Source organism: Stenella coeruleoalba (genome assembly GCF_951394435.1).
Source record: "Stenella coeruleoalba genome assembly, chromosome: 16".
NCBI classification, from domain to species: domain Eukaryota; kingdom Metazoa; phylum Chordata; class Mammalia; order Artiodactyla; family Delphinidae; genus Stenella; species Stenella coeruleoalba.
The window spans coordinates 82,360,526-82,388,007 of NC_137162.1; the positions used below are offsets into that span (position 1 = coordinate 82,360,526).

The 27,482-nt window shown below is 54.9% G+C and overlaps 1 protein-coding gene across 1 annotated transcript in view; it reads left to right on the forward strand.

Moving 5' to 3' along the window:
- Positions 1–27,482, forward strand: part of PGBD5 (piggyBac transposable element derived 5) — an 88,528-nt gene that overhangs the window by 52,063 nt on the left and 8,983 nt on the right. Inside the window, exons 2-4 of the mRNA XM_079899215.1 lie at positions 1,285–1,712; positions 7,110–7,244; positions 24,580–24,760. Coding sequence (XP_079755341.1) covers positions 1,285–1,712; positions 7,110–7,244; positions 24,580–24,760 — 744 coding nt within the window. The remainder of the gene's footprint in view (positions 1–1,284; positions 1,713–7,109; positions 7,245–24,579; positions 24,761–27,482) is intronic.

A 27,482-nucleotide genomic window follows, 5' to 3' on the forward strand; every position in this document is an offset into this window, starting at 1 on the left:
TAAAATGATTTCAGTCAGGGCGGCCGTGGAGTCGCCTTCCCGGCCTCATTGTCAGGTCAGCCAGGGCGGTGCCCGTGGCACCAGGACCGCCTGGAGCCCTTCCAAGAAACGACTGGTGAGCAAGAATATGGTGGCCGCTTTGCTCTCTGGGCCTTGGTTTCTTCTTCTGTAAAATGAGGGCAGTTAGAGCATTCTAAAGCCCTCAGCCCGCCGTCAATGGATTTCTGTAGATAACGTCTCAGTAAAGGTTACCCAGTTGTAGGTACCTCCGTAGGGCCAGGCACTGTGCGCGGGACATCCCCTGCGTCCCCCGTTCAGCCTGCCCCACACGACAGCCTGGCAAAGCAGCTATTACTGTGCCCACTTTATGAACGGGAGGGATGAAGAAATCTATCCAAGGCCGGGCAGTTAGCGAGCAGTAAATTTAGGGTTGCACGTCCCAGATCTGTCCATCTGCGTTTAAGACCTGGGATGCCTCATGTACACTGTCAGTGTTAATTTTGCTGTAGAAAAGTTGTTTTTCAGAGACTGCCTAATTCAGTCGTAGAGGAAAGTTGGGGGTGGGCTGGGGGTGAGTTTAAGCTTCCAAAGCACGTGCACAGCTTTTATTAGAAGTCACTATGAGGATGCAGTAGAAGCAAAGCTTGTCCCCTTCAAGTCTCTACGTGCTGTTAGCCTGGCTTACATGGAGTTGAAAGCCATGTCTCTTTAAGGATGTGTGTGTGTATGTGTGTGTGTGTGTGTGTGTGTGTTTCAAAAGGCTGTCCTTGCATTTGTAAAAAACTGTGAGGTTTTCATTGCATTGGTGAAATTATCTAAACAAGACCCTTCGGATTTATTTACTAATAAATTAAGAGTCACCACCCAGACAGTACCTAATAGGTTGCCGTCTCGCTTGAACGGAATCTTTCGGGCCCCGAGTGGTGAAAGGATTATTTCCAAAGTCACCTTAACTTACAAGGAGACGAGAGCCAGAGCACCACGCCGAGCTCCTCTGTTCCGAATTCGCTGTGTCGCTGGTGGGGGCCCTCCACCCTCCTACCCCGCGGGCCTTTCTCTCCGATGGTGTTTCTGGTCTGCCAGGGCTGTGAGGCGGGGCCGAGGGCAGGGCGCAGTGGGGAAGCGGGGCGGCGTGTCCTGTCGGGGGAGGGGTGGAGAGCAGGACGCTTCGGGGCGCGTGTTCGGGCTCCTCCCTGGAGGGAGTCGGGAGGGAAGGTGGCGCTCGGGCGGAGGCCTCGAGGGGACCCAGTGGCTGTAGCAGTGGCGCTTGGCCTGCCTGTCCAGGTCCCATCCGGAAGATGCCGCCCAGCGCCAGTGCCGTGGACTTCTTCCAGCTTTTCGTCCCTGACAACGTCCTCAAGAACATGGTGGTGCAGACCAACCTGTACGCCAAGAAGTTCCAGGAGCGGTTCGGGAGCGACGGGGCCTGGGTGGACGTGACGCTGCCGGAGATGAAGGCGTTCCTGGGCTACGTGATCTCCACCAGCACCTCCCACTGCGAGTCCGTCCTCAGCATCTGGAGCGGCGGCTTCTACAGCAACCGCAGCCTTGCCTTGGTCATGAGCCAGGCCCGCTTCGAGAAGATCCTCAAGTACTTCCACGTCGTGGCCTTCCGCTCCAGCCAGACCACACACGGCCTCTACAAGGTCCAGCCCTTCCTGGACTCCCTGCAGAATGGCTTCGACGCCGCCTTCAGGCCTTCCCAAACCCAGGTGAGGCCGCCAGCCAGGGCCGGGCCTTCAGGGGTGGCAGTGGTTTGGGGAAACGGTGGGTGGTGCCCTTGGCACCCTCCCATCCTGCCTTGACCCCGAGGTCACCTCCGGGGTATCCCTGCTCGTCCCCCAGCCCATCCATCCCCATCCAATCAGAGGGAGCTGAAGGAGGAACAGTTCCAACGCACATTCGGCGTTTTGCTCCGAGATGCAGTTTCCCTTCTCTTTTTTTTTTTTTTTGTGGTACACGGACCTCTCACTGCTGTGGCCTCTCCCGTTGCGGAGCACAGGCTCCGGACGCGCAGGCTCAGCGGCCATGGCTCACGGGCCCAGCCGCTCCGCGGCATGTGGGATCTTCCCGGCGAACCTGCGTCCCCTGCACTGGCAGGCGGACTCTCAACCACTGCGCCACCAGGGAAGCCCCTCCGTCTCCTTTAATTACACTTTCTTTGTAAATGATAGTTTGCTCAGGGTAATGTTAATTTTCTTGTATCCTCCGAGTACGTGCTCATCTGCTGGTGGTGAAAGGAGGCGAGAGGCCTTCTAGGGGGTGAAGGGAACGAACCTGGGGTTGCAGCTGTCCTCAGGCCGTCGGAGTGGCTCAGGTGCTGAGGTCCCCTGGCGCGGGGCACCTTTGGACGGGAGGTGACAGAGCCCCAGCCCTGACTGTTACGGCCCCTCACCTTCCTCGCTTCCTAAATGGAGGCTGTGTGTGTCCCAGCTCCCGAGCCCAGGCCTTCTGGTTGGCTGAGGCAATCGCACTTGGCTGTGGTGAGACAGTCTCAGAATCGTCCTCAAAGTTGCTCTGCGGGTCGGGAAACTGAGGAGGTGGCTCTTTCTAGAAATTTCTCTAAGGACAACATCAGGAGGTTCTTGGCCCACGTGAGCCCAGTTCCTTTTGACCTGTTCCATACGGAGACAGAATCTTACTTCTCTTTTATCTGTACATTTAAAGACCCATCCACCCAACTACTTTTCCTTGTGCTTTTCCTTAAAGGCCTTCGTCACGAGCCCCAGGTTCTTTCTGCTGTTCTCTTTGAGATCCTCTCCTAATTCCCTGCCTCACCTTCTCCGCACAGCTGGAAAGCACAGGGTTTCTGTGGGGAAGATAATGTCCTGTGTCAGGTCCGCGGTCCCTGCACGGTCCTCCTGCCTCTGCTCTGCTGTCCTGTGAATGTGCCGGCTCATGAGGGTCTCCAGGTGTCTGTGACGCGCCTTCTGACTCCTGGGAGGTGTTCCCTCCTCTCTGGCTTTGCAGGTTTCCCATCTCCAGGACCCCGTGTGACTCCAGGCTTCCCGAATCCCCCAACTACTTATAGGGCAACGAATGCCGTTTTGTCTTGTCACTCACCTTCCTTCTTACCAGGAGGTGGGGTCTTTGGGGACACACGCCCTGCCTTATAACAGGCCCTGCAGGACCAAGTTCAGGGCTGGGCGTGGCTTTTTTGTGTGTGTCACTGAATATTTGCTTGGTTGAAAATGAGCCAGACCAGCTGGGATGCAAGGGGAAAAATCAATATTCTGGCCATCCTTGGCATCAAACATTTGAAGAGCTGCTGGACAGGGCTGTGAGCTCACTAAGACTAAGCATCTTCCCAGAGTCAAGCAAGCAACTCCCTGGATGATTGATATTCAACAGCCTAAAGATAAGGCTGCCCAGGGTCCTTCCAGCCCCTAGACGAGCTGTACCCGTGATTACACCCATGTCTGTGTGTGCCTGCCGTGTGCCGGCCCCGGGCGGTCTGATCCCTCTGGAACTGCAGCATCAGACACCTGAGACCTGCGTCCCGGGCGATCGCCATGCCTCTGTGTGTGTCCCCAGGGTCCGTTTAGCCGGTGGGCACACTGCAGCACCCACTAGCGAATTCTGAGCTGTGTGGGCTCACCCCTTCCCAACCCCAGGCATGGGTGCCGTGAGGGGGGCAGGCGTCTGGGGCGGCAGCTCTGCCCTCCTGCGTCGTACGGCTCAGATGGGTGCGAGGGGAGACCCTCGAGAGACGGTCACTTTATTCTTGCCGCCCACGTCTTTTCTTTGCGTCCAGTTGTTGAGACAAGAAAAGAGGGGCTGACGTGAGATTTAGTCTGGGGAAGGGCTCGCGGCTCTCTGCTCACGTTGGGTTTTTTTGTTCCCCCCACTTCGCTTTTTCTTTTTAAAATTTTACTTTGTATTTAATTTTTATTTTCACCTTTGTATTTGCAAACTTATGTGCTCTTGTTGCTACCATTTTCCATCCCGTGCTCTAAATGTCGGTCAGGATCCCAGCAGGAAACAAATGCTATGTTCCAGAAGGGCAGTTGCAGAGAATTGGAAGCAGGGACTGTGGACAGTCAGGGTTTAGGGGCATCACCAGGGCGGCGAACACCTGGGCTGGCAGCAGCGGGAAGCCTCCATGAGCCTGTGGCGACGGCGTGGGCAGGCAGGCAGGGCTCGCATCTCTTGTTCATCCCTCCCTCGTGGCCACACAAGCCAGGTGCTGGGGGCAGGGCCCTGGGGTGTGCGGTTTATAAGAGGTTGGCCACCAGGACACATTGCAGGGTAGGAAGATGGAAAGGGGGTCTGGGGGGCAAACAGTACCCGGTAGAGTCCACCCACCAGACAGGAACACGAGGCAGAGGGGAAGTCCGAGTCCCTGGGATTGGCTTTCCAGTGCGCTGGTCATCACCTGGAATTTCCTCTTCCTCCCGACTCTGGGCCCCATTGAGCCAGCTCTGCGTGAGGAGGGCCAGCCAAAGCACGTGAGACCAGAAGGTGCAGCGTGGACTGGAGCATGCTCAGGCCATCCTGTGGGCTGGCGGTCCCGCCAACACGGGCCGTCGAGCGGCGGCTCTGGGCCCACACGCGCACGCCCTTAGCCTCTCTGCCTCGCTGCTGCAGAGGCTGCCTCGTTCTTACACATAGAAACATCAGGGTCATATATGTCTTCGTTAAGTAAAATAAAGGAAACCCTCAAGGTTTCCTGGCTTTCCAGCTTCTCCTTTTCTGAAATCCCTGTTGGCTCTGGAACATTCCATCCGAGGAGAAGGTGTGTTTTCAAGTGGCAGTCCTCCACCCCGAGGCCTCAGGGCTCCATTGACCGGTCTTCACTCTGCCTGTTGAGACCAGTGGGAACAGTCCCCGTCCCATCCCCCAGCAGACTCCGCTCCAGGCTCCGGGGAACAGCTCTGCATCGCCGCCACGCACACACCGCACCTGGGCACACGGCACACGGCACCCTCTGCCCTGCAGTCTCTGGAGCCTTTTTATTCCAGCAAATGGGACCCTTTGGGATGAGCTTACAGAGTCCCCAGACTCCATCAGTAACCCCAGCAGTGGGGTGCGCCCAGGCACGAGTGTTTATACACAGCTACCAAATGGGGAGCTGCTGCGTCTCCTCAAGCCCGGGGGGCAGATTAGTTAAAGGAGGGTTGGGGGAGGGATTGCGGAAGTCAATACATGGCTGCCGTGTCTCCCCTGCATAACCACTGCCCCCCCCAGCCTGAGCTCGTCATACCCGGGAGGGACTCAGAACACACAGCTGGGTGACAGCAGTGCTGGCCGACGACAGCCTGGCAGAGGAGGGGGCAGTTTTCGGAGCTCTGGAGAGCGCCCTACCCCGTGCTGCGCTCAGCTGTGACCCGTTCCACATGCCTGTAATGAGGGTAGAAAAGAGGAGAAGCCATGGAAGGCCAGGCGTTCCTGCTGGCTCTTTTGCTTCGGTGAAGCATGTGATTAAATAGAAACTTGAACGGGATTCTGTGGTAAGTGCAGGTGGAGTAGAGGACGTTGGCTTTCTGGAGAGCAGAGAGAGGGCCGCATCTTCCTCACTCCCCACTCCACCCGCCCGCCCCTCCGTGCGTGGGACGTGGCCATCCTGCTGCAGTGGTTCCACATGGGCTTTGAAGGTCTGGGGAGCCGCACGGAACCGGGTGCGAGGTCAGCCTCTCCAGCCTCCCCTTCGTGAGCTCAAGGCAGGGGAGGCCGGGCTTAAGGCCCCCCGCTTCCAGCAACAGAGCACTGGAGGGGCTGGTATGAACACCTAAGACCCAACACTGCAGGGCCATTATTTATTAAGTGGAATTCGAGGTAACATTGATGGGAGAGTGGAAGGCCACTGTCCATCTCACACTCGGTCAGTGTTATCCCCTGTTCTGCCCTCGTCAGGCCACTTTCTGACATCACCTGGGAGCTCGCTGGGAATGCAGAAACTCAGGCCCTGCCCCAAGCTTTCCGAAACAGAACCCACATTTTGTAAGATTCCCAGGTGACTAGTTTGTTCATTCAAGTTGAAAGGCCCTGACGGAGAGCGGGCATGGGCACGCTTTTTCTGTCAGTGGCCAGGTATTAGACTTTGGGGGCCGTGTGGTCTGTGTCGGGACCTTGTAGCCCAAAAGCAGCCACTGACAGCACGTCAGTGAAGGGCACGGCGGGTTCTGGGAAAACTTCATTCACAGCGGGCAGTGGGCCAGCCCCGATCTGGAGTTTTGTGAAGAGTTCTTGGAATCATAGTACTTCCAGCATTCTTCATTTCAGTGAATCACACATGTACGTACCAATCTGTAAGGAAGCTTGAAACTGGATTGGAAGGGAAGTGTAGCAGCTTCCTAAAATTTACCCAGAAGTCCCCCCAAAAGCTTTAGCTTGAAGAAACAAAACTTGGGGAACCCCTGGAACCTGTTTTTATGCCATTTCTTTTTACTTTATTGTCTTGTCATTGAAAAAGTCCTGTCACCGTGCCATGTAGAAGTGGAAATAGGTGAAGTAAGTTTAAAAATTGCCTGGGGAGTCCCACGTCAGAAAGGACGTGATGACCCAGAGGAGAGCCAGAGGCTCGGTTGTGGCAATGAGGGAACTGGGTCATTTCAGGAAGAGTTTTTAAAAAGAGAATGTTTAGCCTGGGAAAAAGAAGGTCATGGGCCAGCATGAGAGCTGTCCGGAAAACCTAAAGAACCTAAGGAATCGTGTGAAGTTGGGTCGGTAGGTTTAGGTTAGATGTAGGTCACCTTTGCGTCAGTGAACGGTTGGAGCGTCCATCAGTGGAAAGGTCTTCCTTGAAAGGAAGTGGGTGTCCCCACCAGGCATGTCCAGCTGGAAGTCAGGACCCCTGCTGGAGGTCCCTCTCCCAAGTGAGAGTTTGGACTGAGGACCTTAGGCCAATAATAATAACTGTCATGATGATTTCCATTTACTAAATACCTGCTAAGTGCCAGTTTCTCATTTAATCCTCCCCCAAACACTGGTATAGACAAATGAGGAGACTCGAGGAGACTCAAGGGGACTCAGGATCAGAGAGGTAAAGTAACTTAGCCAAGGTCACACAGCTGGTCAAAGGCAGAGACTAGATTTGAGCCCAGACCTGAAGACCCACCCTGCGCTCACGCTGCCTTCCATGAGAATCTCTGCTTTTTCTTTCCCGGCAGGTGCTACACGAACCCCTGATTGATGAGGACCCTGTGTTCATTGCCACGTGCACAGAGCGGGAGCTGCGGAAGAGGAAAAAGCGGAAATTCAGCCTCTGGGTCCGGCAGTGCTCTTCCACTGGCTTCATCATCCAGGTGAGCCCTGGGCCGGCCCTGGAGGCCGAGGGAGGATTTGGTAACCGGTGAACTTGCCCACTTACCCTTTTCACTGCGCCTCACTGGATGCTGCAGCTTAGGCTGGGCTGCGCTGCTCTCTTCCTTGCTGGGGCACGGGGCTAGCTGGCGCTGTCCGCTGCACGTTCTTCCTGCCCACTCTGGCCCCTGGGGTTAAACAACAGCCGTAAACACCGATCAGGGCTCAGGCCCTTACAGTGTCAGCCAGAGGCTTCACCAGAACGCTGGGCACAGAGGTCGCTGCCATGGCTCTCGAGAGCGCGCCGTGTGACGCCCCAGAAACACCCCCCAGACCCCGCCGGGGCTCTGTCCTAAGGACACCTTCTTCAGAGGCCTGCAACGGCGTCAGGAGCCCGGCCCTCTGAGCCTGCCTGGCTGCCTGCTCCCTGGCTCTGCCCTGCAGAGGTGGCCGAGCTCTGCTGCGGGAACAGTGTCAGACGCCGCCGAGCTGCCGGAGCGGCAGGGTGCGGGGCGCACGGAAGGAAGAGATGGGGCTGGCGAAGCGGACCCCGGCTGGGCTGGTTCCTCCCGCCCTGCCGCTCAGGCCACTCGGCGGCCCTCACTGCCCTGCCCGGCTGCAGCCCCAGGCCCAAGGCGCAGGGGCTTTGCACACCTCCTCCCCGCTCCCCCGAGCCAGGGAAGGATTCGTAGGGAGGTTCAGCTGAGCATCTCCGTGCCGCATGTGCTCGAGCCGTGGCAAGGAAGGTGCATGTGCCCCAAGCAACAGCCCGCCCTGCCCCGCAGGCCGGGGGGCTTCAGGCCGGGCTGGGCCCAGGCTCTCCAGCTGGGCTCACGCACAGGCTTCAGGCTGTTGCTAGACAGACCCACCCCAGAGCGGGAAACACTCTGGACGTACAGCCTGGGCCCTCCCTCCCCACACAACCCCTGCCATCGCTATAGTATCTTGTGCAGTGACGCTGCCCTGGGGACAGGGGAGCCGTTTCCCTGCATATATATGACATTCAGTCATCCTTTGAATAAATACGTACTGCTGAGCGCTGTGGCCTGCAGCGTCGTGCCAGGCACCGGGGTACAAAGCCATGGCTCTGCCTCCCCAGGGCTCTGCCTGTGCGGGCTCTGAAGGAATGTGCGCGTCTGGCACCACTGCCTTTTTTTTTTTTTTTTGCGGTACGCGGGCCTCTCACTGTTGTGGCCTCTCCCGTTGCGGAGCACAGGCTCCGGACACGCGGGCTCAGCGGCCGTGGCTCACGGGCCCAGCCGCTCCGCGGCACGTGGGATCTCCCTGGACCAGGGCACGAACCCGTGTCCCCTGCATCGGCAGGCGGACTCTCAACCACTGCGCCACCAGGGAAGCCCACCACTTCCTTTTTACTGTAAACTTGACGAGTAGCGAGGAGTCACGACCATTACCTGCAAGGCCCCTCCCTCTCTCTCTCTCTCTCTCTCTCTCTCTCTCTCTCTCTCTCTCTCTTCCTCTCTCTCTCTCTCTCTCTCCCTCTCTCTCTCTCTCTCCCTCTCTCTCTCTCTCTCTCTCTCTCTCTCTCTCTCCCTCTCTCTCTCTCTCTCTCTCTCCCTCTCTCTCTCTCTCCCTCTCTCTCTCCCTCTCTCTCTCTCTCCCTCTCTCTCTCCCTCTCTCTCCCTCTCTCTCTCTCTCCCTCCCTCTCTCTCTCTCTCTCTCTCTCTCTCTCTCTCTCTCTCTCTCTTCCTCTCTCTCTCTCTCTCTCTTCCTCTCTGTGCAGGTTCCTCCTAGTTTCTGTGAAACCTATAACATCCCCATCTGTCAGATAAAAGGTTCGATGGTGCCTTGAAATATCCTTTTATTTCTAAAACTCTGATCCTAGGAAGCTTTGTGCAGCTTGAGGGTTTGAATTTAGAAGTCAGGATGGAAGCTGGCAGCTCCCGGTCCCAAGCAGTCTGGGCTCCGCCGAGGCCGGGGTGACTGGAAGCCCCATGCACGCAGGTGCTGAAGGGGTACCTACCCTTGACTGCAGGCTGTCCCGTGGCAGGTGGAGCGAGGACTTCCGTGGCCTCCCCGGTTCGTTGGTCGAGATGAAGGTGTTTGTGGTGGCAGCAAAGCAGGGAGGGACACCTCTGTCTGAGAAGGACCCACGCGGCCTGAGGACGGTTGTCCTTTTAGCATCCTGGCCCTTGTCTTGGTCCCCCAGACCCTAATCCTGGTTAGGCAGTGGCCCAGGCAGATCCAGCCATGGGGCGAGGGGCAGGGGGAGCCTCCCACCCCCGAGCTTTCACACCTGCATCTCCTCTGTTCTCACACCAGCCGTGAGGTACAGGGGGCAGTGGTGTGCACACCCGTTTCCCAGATGAGTTGGCTCAGCACTGCTGATGTTTAGGGACCCCCTCCTCAGTCCTGGGGGCCAGCTACAAGCCCAGCTCTGCTACTTCCTGTGTGAACTAAGCCGGCTCCCAAATTGTCCTGGATCTTAGTGTCCTTAGCTGTAGAGTGAAAGGATGGGGGGCCTTAATCGGTGAGGCCCCTTCTACTGCAAGGGTCTGTGATTCTTCTCTTTTTTAACATCACCTGTGGGAATGGTGTACACGAGCCCATTTTCTTCATTTAAGTTTGTCAAATAAATTCTTCTTCTAAATAACTTTCCACTGGAGGATCCCGGTTGCTGAGCCTAAAGAGGCTGTGGCCATGCTGCTGCCCAAGTGGCCCTTCGCCCCCTGCTGCCCTCCCGCCGGTAGCAGGTCTGAGGCTGGCCGATGGGAGGCCGGCAGACGTGGCGCATGAAGGGGTTGGAAAGGGCGTGTGCATGGTTCTCCTCTGGCCTCTCCGCCCTGACCATGGGCAGATGTCCCGGCTGGATCGCTGAGTCCTGAAACCATGAACTCATAAAAGTGATCGCGGGCCACTGAGGCTTTGCTGTTGTGTGTGACACAGTAACAGAATTGTCCCGGGCCTGCCAGTTAGGGTCTGCAAAGCTGACCAGATAACTTTCCTCCTGTTACCCTGTCATGGACACAGCTGATACCTGGAAGGGACAGTGGATTCCAGGAGACCCAAGGCCTGGCTTTGGCTTTATAGTGTCATTCGGCCAAGACTGTAAGGTTTGCTGACTGGACTGCATGCTTCTGAGGTAGGGCCGCATTGGGGATTAGCTCCGCTTGGAAGATTCTAGATCAAGGTTTAAGTGAGGAAAAAAACATTCCAGATTGGGTCGTGGTTTCTCAAGTGGTCCCAGTAAAGGTCATTGTGAGAGCTGAGCAGGAGCTCCAACCTCAGAAGCGGTGAGTGCTCTAAGGGCACCCGAGCGAGGAGGGAAAACCCACAGTTTGACAGACACTGCTGCTAACGGGCAGGGTGTCCAGAGGAACCCCGGTATTTTCAGTACTTTTATAGGTTCACTATTCTTGAATTCATCTGAAGGGGAATCTCAGAATCAGATGAAAGTGGTTAAGAGTCCTGGGTGATCTAACCCGTGAGGAGACGGTAGGGAGGTGTGTGGGAGAAGAGGTGAACTGTGTCGCCCTGAAAATGAAGGAGTTAATGTGTTTCACTTCTGGGGGTGCAAGAGGGAGGGAGGGAGTTCTTCCAGGAGGAAGAAGCCATCAGAGGAGGTGCAGTCACTGCAGACTCACACCCATGTGGAGACGCTGTCCCGCGTGATGAGGTGGCGCTGCCTCGTCTGTCCTCAGCGCTCTCCTCCAGCCCTCCTTCCAGAATCTTGTATGAGAGGCCTTGGTCGCGGTGGGGCCGGTCCCCCACTTGGCGCTTGTAGAGCTTCCCTGCAGGCCTACTCACCACAAGAGCCCTCGGGTCCAAGGTGTCTACCTTGGGGTCTCCCCCTGCACCGAACGCTGAATACCGAATCAGCATGTGACGATGGCAGCCTGCAGTGCTCAGGGCCGAGGAACAATCAAATGAGGCCAGCCACACTGCCCTGGGGAGGAGACTGCTGCCTGTAGGACTGGGGCCACGAGTCTGAGGTAATCTGGCAACTCGTTCGAGGACTTTGAGGGATGAAATTTGTATTGTATCTTGCGGGCCTATCCTGAAGGAGCGTATCTTTTTTTTTTTATTGTGGTGAAATGTACGTAACGTGGAATTTACCTTTAAGTGGCATTAAATACATCACAGTGTTGTGCAGCCGTCATGACGATCCGTCTCCAGAACTGTTTCATCAACCCCAACAGCCGGGAGCATCTCTCTTAGCCGCGGGATGATACACGATCACACAGAAAGCGTGAATTCCCCCCGAGCAAAGGCATCCTCCGGATACACTATAGACGCTTCCGGAGCTCGGAGGCGGGGTCACCTGGCACCTGGTCTGGTTGAATGTTCAACTCTGGTCCCACTCCCCCTGGTCAGGCTGCTCTCCCTGCTGTGCCTTTGGGACTCCTAGTTACGGGCAGGTGAGTGGCCGGGACAGGGTATGTGCTCGGCTTTTGGTCCCAGCGCGGGCCGTCTGCGTTCCGTGCAGGAGAGGTGCTTGCAGTCACGTGTAGTGTTCTTGGGCAGTCTGTTGTCAGGTGGCTCTGGTGCCGGGGGGAGGGGAAGGGGGCGGTTGCAGGGTGCCCGTGAATGCCTTCTCTGCTTCACCTCTTTTCTGACCCGGCCTTTCTGGCTTTACCCTCTGACATTAGCAGGGCTCGGAGGGCGTGATGGGTAGTTTCGTGCCAATTTGGCTGGGCCACAGCACCCAGATATTTGGTCGAATACTATTCTGGATGTCCCGGGGGAGGTATTTTTAGGTGACGTTAACATTTAGATCAGTGGACTTTGAGTAAAGCAGAGTGCCCTCCCTCGTGTGGGTGGGCCTCATCCAATCAGTTGAAGGCCTAAGTAGAAAAAGCCTGACCTCACTGAAAGGAGAGGCAGTTCTGCCAGCAGACGGCCTTGGATACGAACTGCAGCTCTGCCCTGGGTCTCCAGCCTGCCAGGCTGTCGTGCAGATTTTGGACTTAACGAACCTCCGTAATCACACAATCAGTTTCTTGAAATAAATACCTCTATCTCTTGCTAGATGGATAGATGGATAGACCTCTCTCTGTATCTCTGTCTCCATCCCGTTGGTTCCACTGCAGAGGGATTTCCGCTACCACCTAACTCACACAGCCTGTTTGTGTCTGAGGCTCCCTGGCTTCCTAGAGGGCAGGGACCACGGCTTCTTCAGCCTTCCCTCTCTAGAGCCTAAGGGGCTTGCCAGCTTTTTTTTTTTTTCTTCTGAAGTCAGAGACATCCCTATAATCAAGGAGTTTACAAAATAGATGGGAAAACAAGACGTCTACAAAGGAAAACCTAAGTGCAGGTTGTTTTCCAACCACACTTTATGGGATTAGCGTTGTGCTCAGCACTGAAGACCCAGAAGTGAATGGAGCCCTAATGGCCTTCCTCATAGGAGAGATGGAAGTATGAAAAATATTCATGAGTAATAGATACAATGGAATACTACTCAGCCATAAAAAAGAGTGAAATAATGCCAGCTGCAGCAACAGGGATGGGCCTAGAGATGATCATGCTAAGTGAAGTAAGTCAGACGAGAAAGACAGATACCCTATGATATCACTTATATGTGGAGTCTAAAGTGGGACACAACTGACGTCATCTATGAAACAGAAACAGCCTCACAGACATGGGGAACAGACTTGTGGTTGCCAAGGGGGAGGGAGGGTGGGAGAGGGAAGGATCAGGAGTTTGGGGTCAGCAGGTACACACTATTACATATAGAATGGGTAAACAACAGGGTCCTACTGTACAGCACAGGGAACCGTATTCAGTATCCTGTGATAAACCATCGTGGAAAAGAATAGGAACAAGAATGTCTATATGTGTGTAACTGAGTCGCTGTGCTGTACAGCAGAAATGAACACAGCACTGTAAGTCAACTACACTTCAATAAAAAAGCAAGTTAAAAAATATCCCTGAGTACAGTGTGACCTGCGTGTGAGGGGTGTGTGGAATGTTGTGAGGCTGTAGGGCGGCGCCTGTGGGGCTAAGAAAGGCTCCCGGGTGCCCCAGAGGGGAAGGTGGACCGTGCAGGCAGGGATTGAGGTTGACAGGTGAGAGCCAGTGTCACTCGCCACAGGCCAGCCCTGAGCATGGCCACTGAGAGGACGCAACCTTGACAAGCGTCTTGCTGTCCTTACTTTACACCTGGGAAAACCGAAGAGATGGAGTCATTTACCCCAGATCTCCAGGCGATGATAGATGGAGGCAGGGATGTGAGCCACAGGGCTGGCCGGCCCCCTACTCCGCGGTCTCCGCTCCCAGGACCCCTTCAGGGAGGGAGAGGAGACACCCGGTGACCCGGCTCGGGGCCAGTGCGTGCCCATGCAGTATCTTCTTTCAAACACGGGCGGGCGTCTTTGACACCCATCGGAGTGTTTCTGTGACTCACCTTTGAAGTGTCCATTTCCGGAGAATCAGGTGATCCGCGGCGTTTCTGTCCACAGTGGAGAATCCTCGAGGCTGACGGAGGCGCCCACGGCCTGGAGTACCTGTCGCGGGTCCCCTGTAGGATCTTTAGGCTTTGTGACCCCAGGTTTTGACGGCAGTGGAACGAGCAGGTGGGGGAATCACTGGTGACGTGAGGCTCTGACCATCCCGAGACGCGCTTGCTCCTCGGGTACAAAGCTCTGTGCTCTGAGACCGCGGCTGATGCCTTCTTTTTGCAAAACCACTGCCGTTTCCAGATCAGAGGCATGTGGTACACTGGAGAGAATGTTCTTGGTGAGTTACAGGCCTGCCGAGAGCTGCCCCGACCCCAGCAGGTCCTCCGGCCCATGCCGCCTGTGAGCTGAGGTCCCCGCCTGTGCCCTCGTCCATGGCTCCCAGTGAGCTGAGGGGTGCAAGGAGGGGTTTGTACAGAAGAGGGCATGTCCAGTTTCAGGGGAAGCCGTGTCACCGGGCGTCCGTGGGTTCTTAGTCGGCGACACTGAGGTCCCTCACCTTGGAAGCCTGTGACCCTTCCATGGGCACAGGAGGAAACTCTCTCTGTAGAGACTGTTCTGTCTCTACCACGTCAGAAAGATTGAGAATAAAGTGGGGAAAACGAGCACAGTTTAGTTAATGCTGTGTTGACCTACGGTGGTTAAGAGCAGCCCTGAGACTCTTTGGGGAAGAAAGAAAAGAGTCTACTAATGAAAAAAAAAAAGCTGGTATGGTCAAAAGCTCCGAATTCTCCCATTTGAATGTGTTGAAATAGGCTGCCTGCCTCTGCAGTGTGAGACCCAGGGTCCCCGAGCCGGAGGTGGCGGCTGGGAGAGCACCGGGCAGAGTGGGGCGCAGAGCAGAGGCCTGGGAGGCCCGTGCGGGAGCTTTAGTTAGGGGCCGGTGCTCTGCCTGCAGAGGACAACTGGACAGTCTCTAGAGGGTTGAGTGCTGGGTGCCGGGGGCAGAGCCGTTCTAAATGGCAAGCGTGGTCCTACCGCTCAGTTAGTGCACCTACACCAGAGACACTGGGCTTCAGAAGCCGGAAGCCAAATGGAGCCCCCAGGCCAGGGGACCCTGCCGCCTGACCCCGTGCACATCACCGGCGGTGTCCAGGAGACCCTGGGAGCATCTGTGAGGGGCCGCACACTTGGTGTGGCTGGACCAGCTGCTCTGGGAGCCTTTTCCTCCCTTCAGTCTAATCAGTAGATTATGAGCTGCTTCTGCAGTTCAGAAAATGACAGTTTGCATCCGTGGAGCGCTTGCCGCGGGCCAGGCTCCACAACTAAGCACTCTACGTGCAGTGCTCATTTTCTGTTCACAGCCGTCTTGGGAGGTAGGGGTGCTCCTGCCTCTGTTTCACGGTAAGGAAGCCAAAGCCCAGAGAGACTCGCTACCTCGTCCGAAGTCTCAGCCTAAAGGGACAGACCTGGGATTAAACCCAGCCTTCCCCACCCCGGAGCCCACCCTCTGGACCACTAGGGTATGGTCTGTCCCAGGGAGATAACTTTTCTCCCTTTAGACAAAAACCAAGTCTCTGTTTCTTACCTGACTTGATTGTTGTGTGATTGATGTTCTAGCCTCAAATTGTCACTGGTCTCCCTTATTTGAGACATGCTTTTTATATTGAAAGAACTTGAGGATTTTGCACTGAAGGTTTTTTTTTTTCTTATTTGACTTTTAATTTTTTTGTGTACTAGTGAATTGCTCCTGACCTAAAACTAACCGGATTAGCTTGAAAAATGAGGCTCAGAATGGAATTAATTAACAAGAGTGAATTTTGCTTGTGGAATCAAAACCTGGGCAGCGCATATACCCATCTGTTTAATTGTGCAGTGGCCGGGATGCTGGCTTCAATCCTGTCCAGGTTGAATGTGGCTGTGTCCCAGGATGGAACTGGCCGGGGCACAGGACATCTGTCACAGACCTGAGTGTCCTTGAGCAAGTGGCTGAGCGCTAATCCCTTCCTCATGCTGTGGAACGGTTTAGTTTGCCCAGCCCTTCTTACCGTATAGGGAAGGAGAGACAGTAAAGGATGTAGGTGCCGTGTAGGTGCGTCAGGCACTAACTGGATCAGATGAAACCCTGGCCCTCTCCCCAAGGAGCTACACTCACGTGAGGGGTGCAGAGCCACCTTCTCCTCCAATCCGTTGTTGTTTTTTATTGAAGTGTAGTTGGTTGATTTGCAATGTTGTGTTAGCACAGCAAAGTGATTCCATTATATATCTCTTCTTTTTCATATTCTTTTCTGTTATGGTTTATTACAATATACTGAATGTAGCTCCCTGTGCTACACAGTCGGTCCCTGTTGTTTATCTATTTTATATATAGTAGTGTGTATAATTTATCCCTCCCCCTCTTTCCCCTTTGGTAACCATAAGTTTGTTTTCTATGTCTGTGAGTCTCTTTCTATTTTGTAAATAAGTTCATTTGTATCATTTTTTTAGATTCCATATATAAGCAACATCATATGATATTTGTCTTTCTCTGTCTGACTTACTTCACTTAGTATGATAATCTCTAGGTCCATCCATGTTGCTGCAAATGGCATTATTTCATTCTTCTTTATGGCTGAGTAGTATTTCTTTTTTTTCTTTTTTAAGAAAGCATTCTTTTTTTAAAAATTTATTTATTTATTTTGGCTGCATTGGGTGTTCGTTACTGCGTGCGGGCTTTCTCCAGTTGTGGCGACCGGGGGCTGCTCTTTGTTGCGGTGCGTGGGCTTCTCATTGCTGTGGCTTCTCTTGTTGCAGAGCGTGGGCTCTAGGCGTGCAGGCTTCAGTAGTTGTGGCTCGTGGTCTCAGTAGTTGTGGCTCGTGGGCTCTAGAGCACAGGCTCAGTAGTTGTGGTGCACAGGCTTAGTTGTTGCGCGGCATGTGGGATCTTCCCGGACCAGGGCTCGAACCCGTGTCCCCTTCATTGGCAGGCGGATTCTTAACCACTGCACCACCAGGGAAGTCCCTGAGTAGTATTCCATTGTATATAGGTACAACCTCTTCTTTATCCATTCATCTGTCGATGGACATTTAGGTTGCTTCCATGTCTTGGCTGTTGTAAATAGAGCTGCTCTGAACATTGGGGTGCATGTATGTTTTCGAATTAGAGTTTCCTCCGCAATCCGTCATTTTGAAAGATGGACTCACTCATTATTTGAGCTTTGGGATAAAACAAAGCAAGGTTCTTGTAAGGGCCTGTAGTACTGAAGGTGCTGGAGAAGACGGGGTAGAGAACGGTCTCAGTGCACAAGCCCTTCCTGGCCGTGGTCGTGGCGAGAGGTGACCTGAGAAAACACTGGTAGTAAAAACCATCCACAAGGTGATGGCGTGGAGACTTTGCTGGAAAACCAGTCTGGTGAGCCAAGGATGGCGTAAGGCAGCACGTCCAGTGGCACTTCCCGTGAGGATGGAACGTCCTGTACCCGTGGGCTCCACCACGGCAGCCACTAGCCACATGTGCCTGCTGCGTACCTGACCAGTGTGACTGAGGAACTGAGTTTTTCATTGTACTTAATTTCAGCGAATTTAAATTAAAACAGCCCCATGTATCTAGAGACTACAGCACAGATATGAAGCTTTGCCATAAAAAAAAAAAATCACTTCCGTGCACACGACTCACACGTAAAGACAGTGGCCTTGCGAGGTACAGAGAGTAGTACTATCCTTACAAATGAGGAAATCAAGGCTCAGAGCAATTAAGTAACTGGCCCCAAATCACATAAGCCGCTAAATGGCAGAGGCTTTGCCCATCGAATCCAGGGCTTCTGCCCTCATCGTCTCCTGGTGGCAGACTCCGTTCCTCGCGAGAGGAGTGAGCATCCTTTAAACCTGATGGCTCTCACGCGTGGCCGTCCCCCCGCATGGGTGACAGCCCCACCCATCTCCACGTGCTTGTTCCGCGTGGTTTCCATGAGTGCGGCCCCTGCACTCCTGTGCTGTTGCCCCACTGCTGGGATTACAGCCTACACCTGCTCTGTGCACCGTAGTCCCCGACGAATGACTTCCCCGTCCCCAGGTATGCCCTCCACCAGCCATGGAAAAGCCCGATTCTCGTCTGTTCTGCGAGAGAAGTAGGGCCAGTGGTCAAGACCAGCAAAGCCCAGGGACAGCTTAGTGGAGGCGTCAGCTGGTGCATCTTCATGACCCTTGAGTCCATCCGTGACGGCAGCTGTCACCAGTGTTCTTTTGGGGGAGGCGGTGATGAACTAAGTCCCACCTCGCGAGGTCTTGGGGCATTTCAGAAGTAGGGCTAAGATAGACAGTCACGTGGTGCAGGCATCTCCCAAGGCATTACCACTGTACTCCATGTTTCCTAAGATTCTTTCTGTTACGATGTCAATAAAAAATACACATTAGTAAAAACATCCTGGGGCAAAATGTAATACCGTATGACATCATATATCAATAAATTTTCTTCCTTCTCTTTCTAAATCTATATGAAAAAGTTAATAAATCCTAGGAGGAAGAAGAACTTTTTTGCAGGAAAAGTGAAAAGCTTGGCAACTGAAAGATGCATTTTTCTGCCCTAACGACACTTGTCAAACGAGCTTGTAGCTCAGAGGGGAACGGTCTCAACCGCACATTCCGTTTTACGCAGCGATGGGAGTCCCCCCGTGCCCCTCCCTGCTGGAGGAGGGGCTGTTGTACAGTGACGGTGCTCTCTGCATGCGTGGACGGAGAGAGAGAACGTTTGAAAAGCCAACGAGGCAGCAATTACACATTTAGGTGTGTGGCGTTTCCTTGGCCGCCAGCGCGGTGTATGGGTGTGTGGGGGTGCTCAGTGGGGCTGCCTCTGTCGGGGTGTGATGGGATTGTCTAAGGAGGGCTTTCAAATCTGCACACGATCGGCCGCCTGTCTTCAGCAGTTGGAGCAATGGCGTGTAGTTGGGGTAAGATTCCATGGGAGCTTATGACTGTTTTCATAGAGTCATAGATTCATTCATCCAACTCAGGGTTACAGGTTCACATCTTAGACCAACTAAAGTTATTCAGTCAAAGCAAACCCAGACCAGTGGGAGCTGGACCAGGCTGACCCAGCGGCGCTGGTCAGGCAGGTTGAGTCCTTGTGTAGCCTTTTGACTGCCCAGTTTAACACTTCATTGGAAACCGTGCCCCTCAGCTGGGACTTTTGAGGTTACTATTTTTGTAGATCACATATATATATTTTTAAAGACTTTTTGACATGGACCATTTTTAAAGTCTTTATTGAATTTGTTACAATACTGCTTCTGTTTTATGTTTTGGTGTTTTTGGCCCCGAGGTATGTGGGATCTTAGCTCCCCGACCAGGGATCGAACTCGCACCCCCTGCATTGGAAGGCGAAGGCTTAACCACAGGACCGCCAGGGAAGTCCCTATTTAAATCCTATTTTATATTCACTTTATTATTATTATTATTTGCGGTACGCAGGCCTCTCACTGCTGTGGCCTCTCCCGTTGCGGAGCACAGGCTCCGGACGCGCAGGCTCAGCGGCCATGGCTCACGGGCCCAGCCGCTCTGCGGCATGTGGGATCTTCCCGGACCGGAGCACGAACCTGTGTCCCCTGCATCAGCAGGTGGACCCTCAACCACTGCGCCACCAGGGAAGCCCTATATTCACTTTAAACATAAACTCACCTTACCTTCTAGCACGAGTGCCATAATTCAAGACCCTCCTTGGACTCCTATTGGTGCCACTTTTTGGCCTCAGGCTTCTTCCAGATTTCCTAATAGGAACAGGGAGACGTCTGACCCCATACCTCTCCCCTTCTCCTGATGCAGCAGCTGAGTGTCTACTCCTTGGGAAGGGACTGGCTGGAATCTGGGGAAACGCCAGTGTTCAGACTTGCCTGTGTGGGCATACGAAGCTAAGTCATCTGAGATGGTCCTGTAACACCACCACACGTCATGGCTTTTGGAGAAATGTGTTATCCCAGCGAAGAGGCTGTCATCACCTCCAGGTGTGGGCTTAATGCAGTGCATATCAACAAGCGCTAACTGAGGTGGGGCTGTCTCAGGAGTAGATACGAGTTCCACGTGGGCCTATGCTCGGGTAACCCTGATGGGGGGGCTCTTCTATAATTATATTTAGTTTGTCTTTTTTTATTAAATTGGCTTGAGCGTTTAGCATGCAAAACAAAAATCTCAAATTATCTATACTTGCAACATATAAAAATAGCCATTTAAGGGTATAGTCAACGTATCTACATGCACACACGCACACGCGCGCACGCGCACGCGCACACATGCACACACACGCACGCACGCGCACACACACACACGCACGCGCACGCACACACGCACACGCGCACACAAAGATTGTACCAAGGCAGCGTTCCCAGCAGTGATGAACACTCCCAAACCCTCACCCGTGTGGGGTGTTTGGGTAGGGAGGTCTCACTGCTGGTCTCCGTACGTTGTACATGGAATCAGTCTATTTTCAGGGAATAAAGTTGACATCATCCACTTTACTTTTACATCAACAACTTTATGACATCATCAGCACCCTGCTGGGTTTATTACTGAGATGGGGGAGCGTTGCCTTCATCAGCCGTGGTGTTTGGGTCCGTCAGGTGCATAGGCACGCGGCTGTTGAAACGCTGTGCCCCCGTGGGTGGCAGGTGGAATCGAAGACGCCCGCAGATTCCTGCCCCCGTGTAATGGCCCCAGCTCTTCACTCAAACGCTGATCTAGGTGTTGCTGTGGAGGGAATTTGATTTTGCGGGTATAATTATGGTCCTAAACCCGCTGACTTTAAGAAGGAAATGATCCCAGGTGGACCTGACCTAACGAGGGGAGCCTTTAAAAGGAACAGGGCTCTCCTTGGCGAAGGGACACGCAGCACAGGAGGGACTCAACCCAAGGGAGAGTCTCCACTGCCGGCTCTGAGGATGGAGGGGCCCCTGGGGGGAGAGGGCAGGGGCCTCTAGGAGCTGAGAGCCCCCCCGGCTCGGCCAGCAGGGGACGGCAGGGGACGGCGCACACAGCCAGCGATGCTGATTGATTGCAGCCCCGCAGTTCCCTGAGCAGAACCTTGACGGTGCCCTGCAGAGCCGGAGTGCCAGCGGGTGCTGTATAAGCCACTTGGCTTGTGGTGGCTCGTGACCCAGCAGAAAAGAGGCGGCAAGTGCACAGTGTGTCTACATTTGAGTGTGGGTATCTGTCCAGAAATACTGAACAAGCTGCGTGAGGAGAGGACAGTTGTGTGTGTGAAGGTCGAAATCGTCCTTTAGACCGGATTTTAAATAACGTGTAGTTAGAAACAGAATTTCTGTTTCAGTTCTGCGTCGAGCCCCGTGGCCTTGGAGGAGTCACCAGCGTCCTCGGGTGTCCCCCCCGGTCACTGCTTTCCAGCCGGGCTGTTGGGCCTTCCTGAGCCCTCCCTCCTCTTCCGGGTGCCCTCCCCCCATCCCCGCGACGCCTCCTTGTGAGCCCCTCCTCCACGGCCCGCCCCCCAATGCTGGCGGCCCAGGGGCCCGGCTCAGCCCCTGGCACCCACAGGCGCCGACTCTTCCCCTGTATCTGCCTGCCCGACCGTCTCCTCTCCACCTTCCTCTGTGCGTGGCTGCTGCCCGGACGGCCCTCAGCGCCACCACGCCGGGGCCTGCGCATCCTGCCCGCACCACCTGCCGCCCGGGCCACCGCTTCACGGCCTTCGTGTGTTCCTCCCTCGCCCGCCCGCCCGGGGCCGACGGCTCCACAGCACGACGGGATCAGTGCCGAGGCCCACAGCACTTCAGGGGCCTGCGACGGTGTTTCTGTTTCTCTTAAAATCAGAAGGGACAAAATAACGAACTTGTAAGTTGCAGGAAGTGCTTCGACGTGTAATACTTCTCTGTATGCCAATGCACTTGTAAAATATAATTTCAAATACTTTCTCATGGAGGAAGAGGCCCGTGGAAGCAAAAGGGCCTACGAAAGTCACAACGCAGTCCCGACGCCACACTGTTTTGCGGAGTGACGACGTTTGCCCTGAAGGGGGCACGCGTCACCTTGCCCGTGGCCTGGCAAGTAGGGGAGGTACTTTGAGACACGACCTCAGGGGATGTCTCGCAGCTCTGGGTCCTGGGGAGGGCTGCACATCACTGCTAAGTGGGAGCTGGCGCCTCGGCCCTCTTCTGCCCTGATGGGTGAGTCTGAGACGGGACGGTCCTCCCTTGCCTTCAGTTCCTGGCTCACATACCCTGGTGCATGTCTTGTGATGAGCAGAAGCGGCCAGTCCCTCGGGGCCGTGTGAGGGATCCACTGTCCCCTGACCGGGCGCCCCGGTTCCCTTCCAAGCATTGTCCCAACAGGGACTGTGGCAGGTCCTCACCGCCCCTGCGTGCCACCCCTTCCCCACCCGGCCGACCCCGAGGACATCCACGCTTCCAAAGAGGGCGGGGGCGGGACGGGGGAGGACACCAGTCTGTGCAGCTGAGTCGGGTCTGGAAATCCAGGTGGGGTGATGTTTTGAAAGCATCTCATATCCGGGAGCCTGGATAACCCACCTTCCAAAACACTGGCTTTATTGCTGGAAATGAGTTTATAAGGCCCTGGCTCACGCAGTGCCTCAGCTGGGAAGGCAGTTGGTGAGAAAGACGTGATGCTCTCCAGGGTATTATTAGATCCGGGAGAGCAGCGGTGTTCTCTGAATTTAGACTCCGACACCCTTTGCTGTTAGGACTGACGCAGGGCAAGGTTACGCTTCAGGTGTCGCCCGCCCTGCGATGGCCACGTTTAGCCTTGCTGGCTCCAGGGTCTTATGTGCCGCTTTGTTGGGGCACCTGAACTTGGCATCCGTGTGGTTCTGAACCGTCCTCCGACACTGGCATACACCCCCTGTACTTGAAGCTCAGACCTCCCGAGGGGCCACCAGCTTGTCCTGGAGCCTCTCTGAGGCCACCCATTCAGTGTTTGGACAGCTCTGGGTGTTAGTAAGGGCTCTGATGCTTGCAGATCTGTTTTCTGTTTGTATACATTCATCTTGGTTTTGCCTTAGAAAGCTCTTCATCATTCCATGACACAGCTCTCTAGCCAAAGCAGTTCTTGGAGTCCTCTGTGCTCCTCTGTGGTTCTTTGTCATGGCAGCCCTAGCAAACTAACATGCCGACCACCACCCTTCTCTTTACGCCTGACCAGGGAAGGATGAGATGCTCACCACCCTGGTTTTTAATGTGGGTCATGATCACTTAGGCCAGTCATGGTATCTGAGGCCTGCAGTTGGCCATCTCCAAGGGTTTAGTGTTTGTTTTCCAAAAATATTCTTGCTAAGTCACGTTTCTTGCATCCTGTACTAGATGCAGTTAAGTTTTTGAACTTGGTTGTAGGATTTTGCATTTCATCCTACGACATATTGCCTGCCACGGGCTGGATATGCCACGGTCTGCCCGTCTCTCAGGGGACTTTGGAAGCCACATGGGGTGTCATCAGGGTTGGCCTGAGAGTTTCCAGCAGCACACCTTCTGTTCCCTGGTGAGAACCCTGGGTGTGTGTAGCCAGATGATTGCTTTTCGAGGGACACCCGGGACAAAACTAACTGTCCCCAGGTAGGCTTGGGGACACAGTGCCCAGCGTGGCAGTGCCAGCAGTTCAGGCAGGATACCTGGGAGGGGCCGTGAGTCGGAGCTGGCCTTGGTGCAGAACCCATGGTGGGAGCCGCAGGACTGGGCTTTGCTGAAGGAGACCAGGCGGGTTCTGAGGAAATGTCCTTGCTCGGTCGCAACCTCACGTGACACGTGGCCAAGACGATTGGCTTCTCTGTGTCGGTGTTTTACTCTCTATCAGAGAGGTTCCTCCTGGGAATGAGGTGGTGAAGGCGTAAAGACCCCAAAATGAAGTGCTGGGGTCCTGCTGCGTGATCCCGCTGTTGCCTGCTGGGCTGCGGGCAAGTCGGTCCTCCCTGGGGACGTCTCAGATGAGTATTCGGGACAGAATTAGCCTTCGAGGATGAGCTGCTTTTAGAGAAGGACCTACACCGCCTGCTGTTCGTCTGCCTCAGGAACCCGAGACACTGTATTTTGCGAATGATTGTCCGCAGTCGTTTGCCCGAGGGCGGTACCGTGGACTTGCCGGTCCTCCCTGTGCCCGCCCTCGGCTGTGCTCAGTCTGCACGGACGGGCCTGCACTCAGCAATTCTATGCCTCGGAGGACAGTCAGGGTCCCTGATCAGTGTGACGGGCACACTGCCTGTGAACCGCTGCCAGCAAAGGCACCCAGAACATTCCGTGAGAAGAGCTGTTCTCCCTGAAGGAGGTCAGTGGTTAATACCCATATGATAATTCTGCGTGGCTCAGTCAGCCGTAGGGAGGACCACACGCTTCTTGACTCCGTTCCCACTTCCTGCACCCACCTCTTAGATGATGTTCCTCGAGGATGTTCGCGGACAGAATTTAAAATTATTGTGTACTAGTTGCAGCATATCCTTGCTGGTCCTGGGACGTCAGGTGAGTTTTAAATCCCTGATCCTGTCCCCTCCTCTGCAGTACGAAGTCAATATTACCCCTTCTGCCCACACGGTGATTACTGTAAAGAGTAAGGGGGTAATTGTGGATGTGCTCTGTGAATTAAAAAGCTGTATTCAAACAGAATGTGCACGGATATGTTTATCTCTTACAGGTGAAGTAGCCTTTACTTCTGTTTACTGTGAACTGACTCCTGTGCTTCCGAATGGGGGGATGTGTTTGCTTTTGATCCCAGCTGCCAGATTCATTACTTGTAACAGTTTGACCTTTCCCTTCTTTACCTTGACATTTCTAAATTGCAGAGTCTGGGGCTGAGGCACCAGCTGATGGGCAGCCTTGGGAGTGACTGGTGGCCTCTGTGGGCCACGGAGATGCTGGGATCAGTGGGGACTGTGGAACCGGAAGCCCGGGGAGGAGTGGCTTTCCCACACACCCGGCCTGGAGACGGAAGCCTGTGCTTCCAGAATGGTTGGACCCCTGCCCGACCTTTCTGTGAGCTCACTGACCCTTTTGTGTTTCTGATGCAGATTTACGTCCACCTGAAGGAAGGCGGGGGCCCTGATGGGCTGGACGCGCTGAAGAACAAGCCACAGCTGCACAGCATGGTGGCCAGGAGCCTGTGCCGGACCGCGGCCGGGAAGAACTACATCATCTTCACGGGGCCCAGCATCACCAGCCTGACCCTGTTTGAGGAGTTTGAAAAGCAAGGTTTGGCAAGTGGGGAGCGAGTCTGAGCGCAGTCCCCCGCACCCGAGAAGTGGTGGGCAAGGCTGGGGACGCAGGCGTGTGGCGGGCAGCACAGAGCACAGGATGCTGGGCGGGGGGGCCCGCCCCTGGGGGGACAGGTCATGCCAACCTGCCGGCTGCCTGCACCCTGCTGGGCACTGGAGGTCTGGAGGGAGACCAGACTCGTGGTCTGGGGGACAGGTCAGTTCAGGTCTTCCGGGCACATCTCTTTGTGTCCTTTGTGGTAAGGCCATCCAAGGAGTCCTCCTAGTGTTTTAGTCCATTCGGGCTGCTATAACAAAGTACCACAGAGTGGGTGGTTTATAGACCACCCTATAAATCCTTTTTATAGTTCCTATAAATAGGAATTCACTGCTCACAGTTCTGGAGGCTGGATGTCCAAGATCAGGGTGCCAGTGTGGTCGGGTGAGGGCGCTCTTCCAGGTTGCAGACTTCTCCCTGTGTCTTCACATGGTGGAAGGGACTAGGGAGCTCTGTAGGGCCTCTTTTATGAGGGCACTAATCCCATTCATGAGGGCTCCACCCTCATGACCTAAGCACCTCCCAAAGACCCACCTCCAAATACCATCACTTCAGGCATTAGGTTTTCGGCATAGGAATTTGGGGTGCAGCGGACACAAACGTTAAATCCGCAGCACCAAGGCACAGCTCCTACTAAGACTCTTAGGAAGTCTGAACTCCCCACCCCAGTCTGTAACGTGGCCCCTTCCAGCTGGGCAGGGAATTGTGTGCATTAATACAGGCAGCAGTACAACGGGCCTCAGAAAGGTGTTAGTTCCCCTCAGTGCTAAGATGCCCGGTTCGTTTGTTGCAAAGACTGGGCAAGCCTTCCAGGGCTCTGGCAGAAATGGGGCTATAGAGACAGACCTGGGCCGAGTCAGGAAGCCCCATGGCAGGTTGTATCTGCCTTCGCTTCATCCTACATCTGGGATTTATATCCAGTCCACTCGGGAGAAACACAGAAAGCCCCCACTCAGCTACTCCAGACGCTGGAATTGCAGACCTGTTGCTTAGCAACAGATCTGATGTCTGCCCTTAAAACCAAACCTCCTCTGGACTTCCCTGCTGGTCCAGTGGTAAGGAATCCGCCTTCCAATGCAGGGGATGTGGGTTCAGTCCCTGGTCGGGGAACTAAGATCCCACCTGCTGCAGGGCAGCTAAACCCATGCACAGCTACTGAGCCCACATACCTCAACTAGAGAGCCTGCATGCTGCAACTAGAGAGAAGCCTGTGTGCCACAACTAAGACCTGACGCAGCCAAAAAAAAGAAAAAAAGCAAAACCCTCTTAAGTAATGGGGAGCCCACAGCTTCCGACCTACGGCCTCAGCCTGGACCCTGTGCTCTTGCCGGCCTGGGCTGCGTCTTACTCATCTGTAAGGCTGGTCCCAACGGGGCTCAGGGCTTAATTGTTGAGAGAATTCCGTGTGGAGAGGTCAGACTATGTGAAGAGGGGCCGTTGAGTCAAGTTGGAGAAAACTGGCGCTGACGCACTTTAACCCAGCACAATGGGTGCCCGTGTCAGAGTGTGGGGTGACCCGCTGGCCCGCTCGTGCGGGTCCCAGGGTGAGTGTCACGTGCATGGCCGCCGGGGTTCCCAGAACTGCCCCCCACAGCATCCGTGTGCCCTGCAGGCCCGCTCCCTGCCCCACACCATGGGTGTCCCTGTCTCCTGGGCCAAGAGCCGCATGACGTAGTCAGGACCCGCTTGCAGCATGTGGGCTGGTGGGGTGCTGAGTGAGGACGCCAGAGGCTTCCCTGAGAGCTGGGCCGCTGGCCTGGGCCCTCCCCACACGGGGAATTAGCGGAGGATGGAGGAGAATCTTCCAGTGGGAAGAAAATAATTAGACATGGAATTTGAAGTTTTCCGAGAGCAGACAGAGATTTCTTCGCCTGTTTGTTAGACGCATCTGAGGCTGTGAGCCCTCCCACACGACCTCCTGGGCTTCCCCTGTGATGACTGACACACGGGGAGGTTGTCTCCACGTTGCTCACGGATGGCTGCCCCCCATCCGCAGGGACTCTGACTGCCTTGTCTGGCCTGGTGCCCCCAGGGGCGTCTAACGGGCAGGGCGGCCGGGGTTGAAGACAGGAGCCCCAGCTGAGAGTCTGGCTGTCCCTCCTGGGCGCACGGAGACGGCTCTGTAAACAACAGCCAGGAGGGATACTCGCGCAAGATCGGCTGTTTTCATAAGTAAACTCGTGTGCTGCTGATTCTCTTCCTCCCCTGTTAGGAGAATGCAGCTGCCCTTTGGGTGGGTGGGTTCACCGAGCCCGATGGGCGATTTAAAACGTTATCCCCATTCGTCTAATCCTCTTCCCTGTTTGGAAGACACGTTCTTCTTAAATCTCAAGGCCAGCGGAGTCTGGGTAGTTGGATCTGTAGAGATGGGAGCTGCAGGGAGCCCTCTTTTTTCTGGCAGCAAGACGGGGCCTGCCCCCCCCACCCCCCCGCAGGTGTTATTCTTCACCCACTGCTGCTCCTGGGGCGGCAAGGAAGACAGGAAGTCATCAGCGGTCCTTTCAGCATTGGGGGGGATGCAGTGGAGAGGAGCGCATGGGCCTGGGACATGTGCCCATAGTGTCAGTGAGCCCGGAGGGGCGGACTGCTCGCGGGCCTTCAGTCAAAGTGCCCCTTCACGTCCCCCTCCCCGCGGGTGTGGGGAGGGGCGGGCTTTCCCACG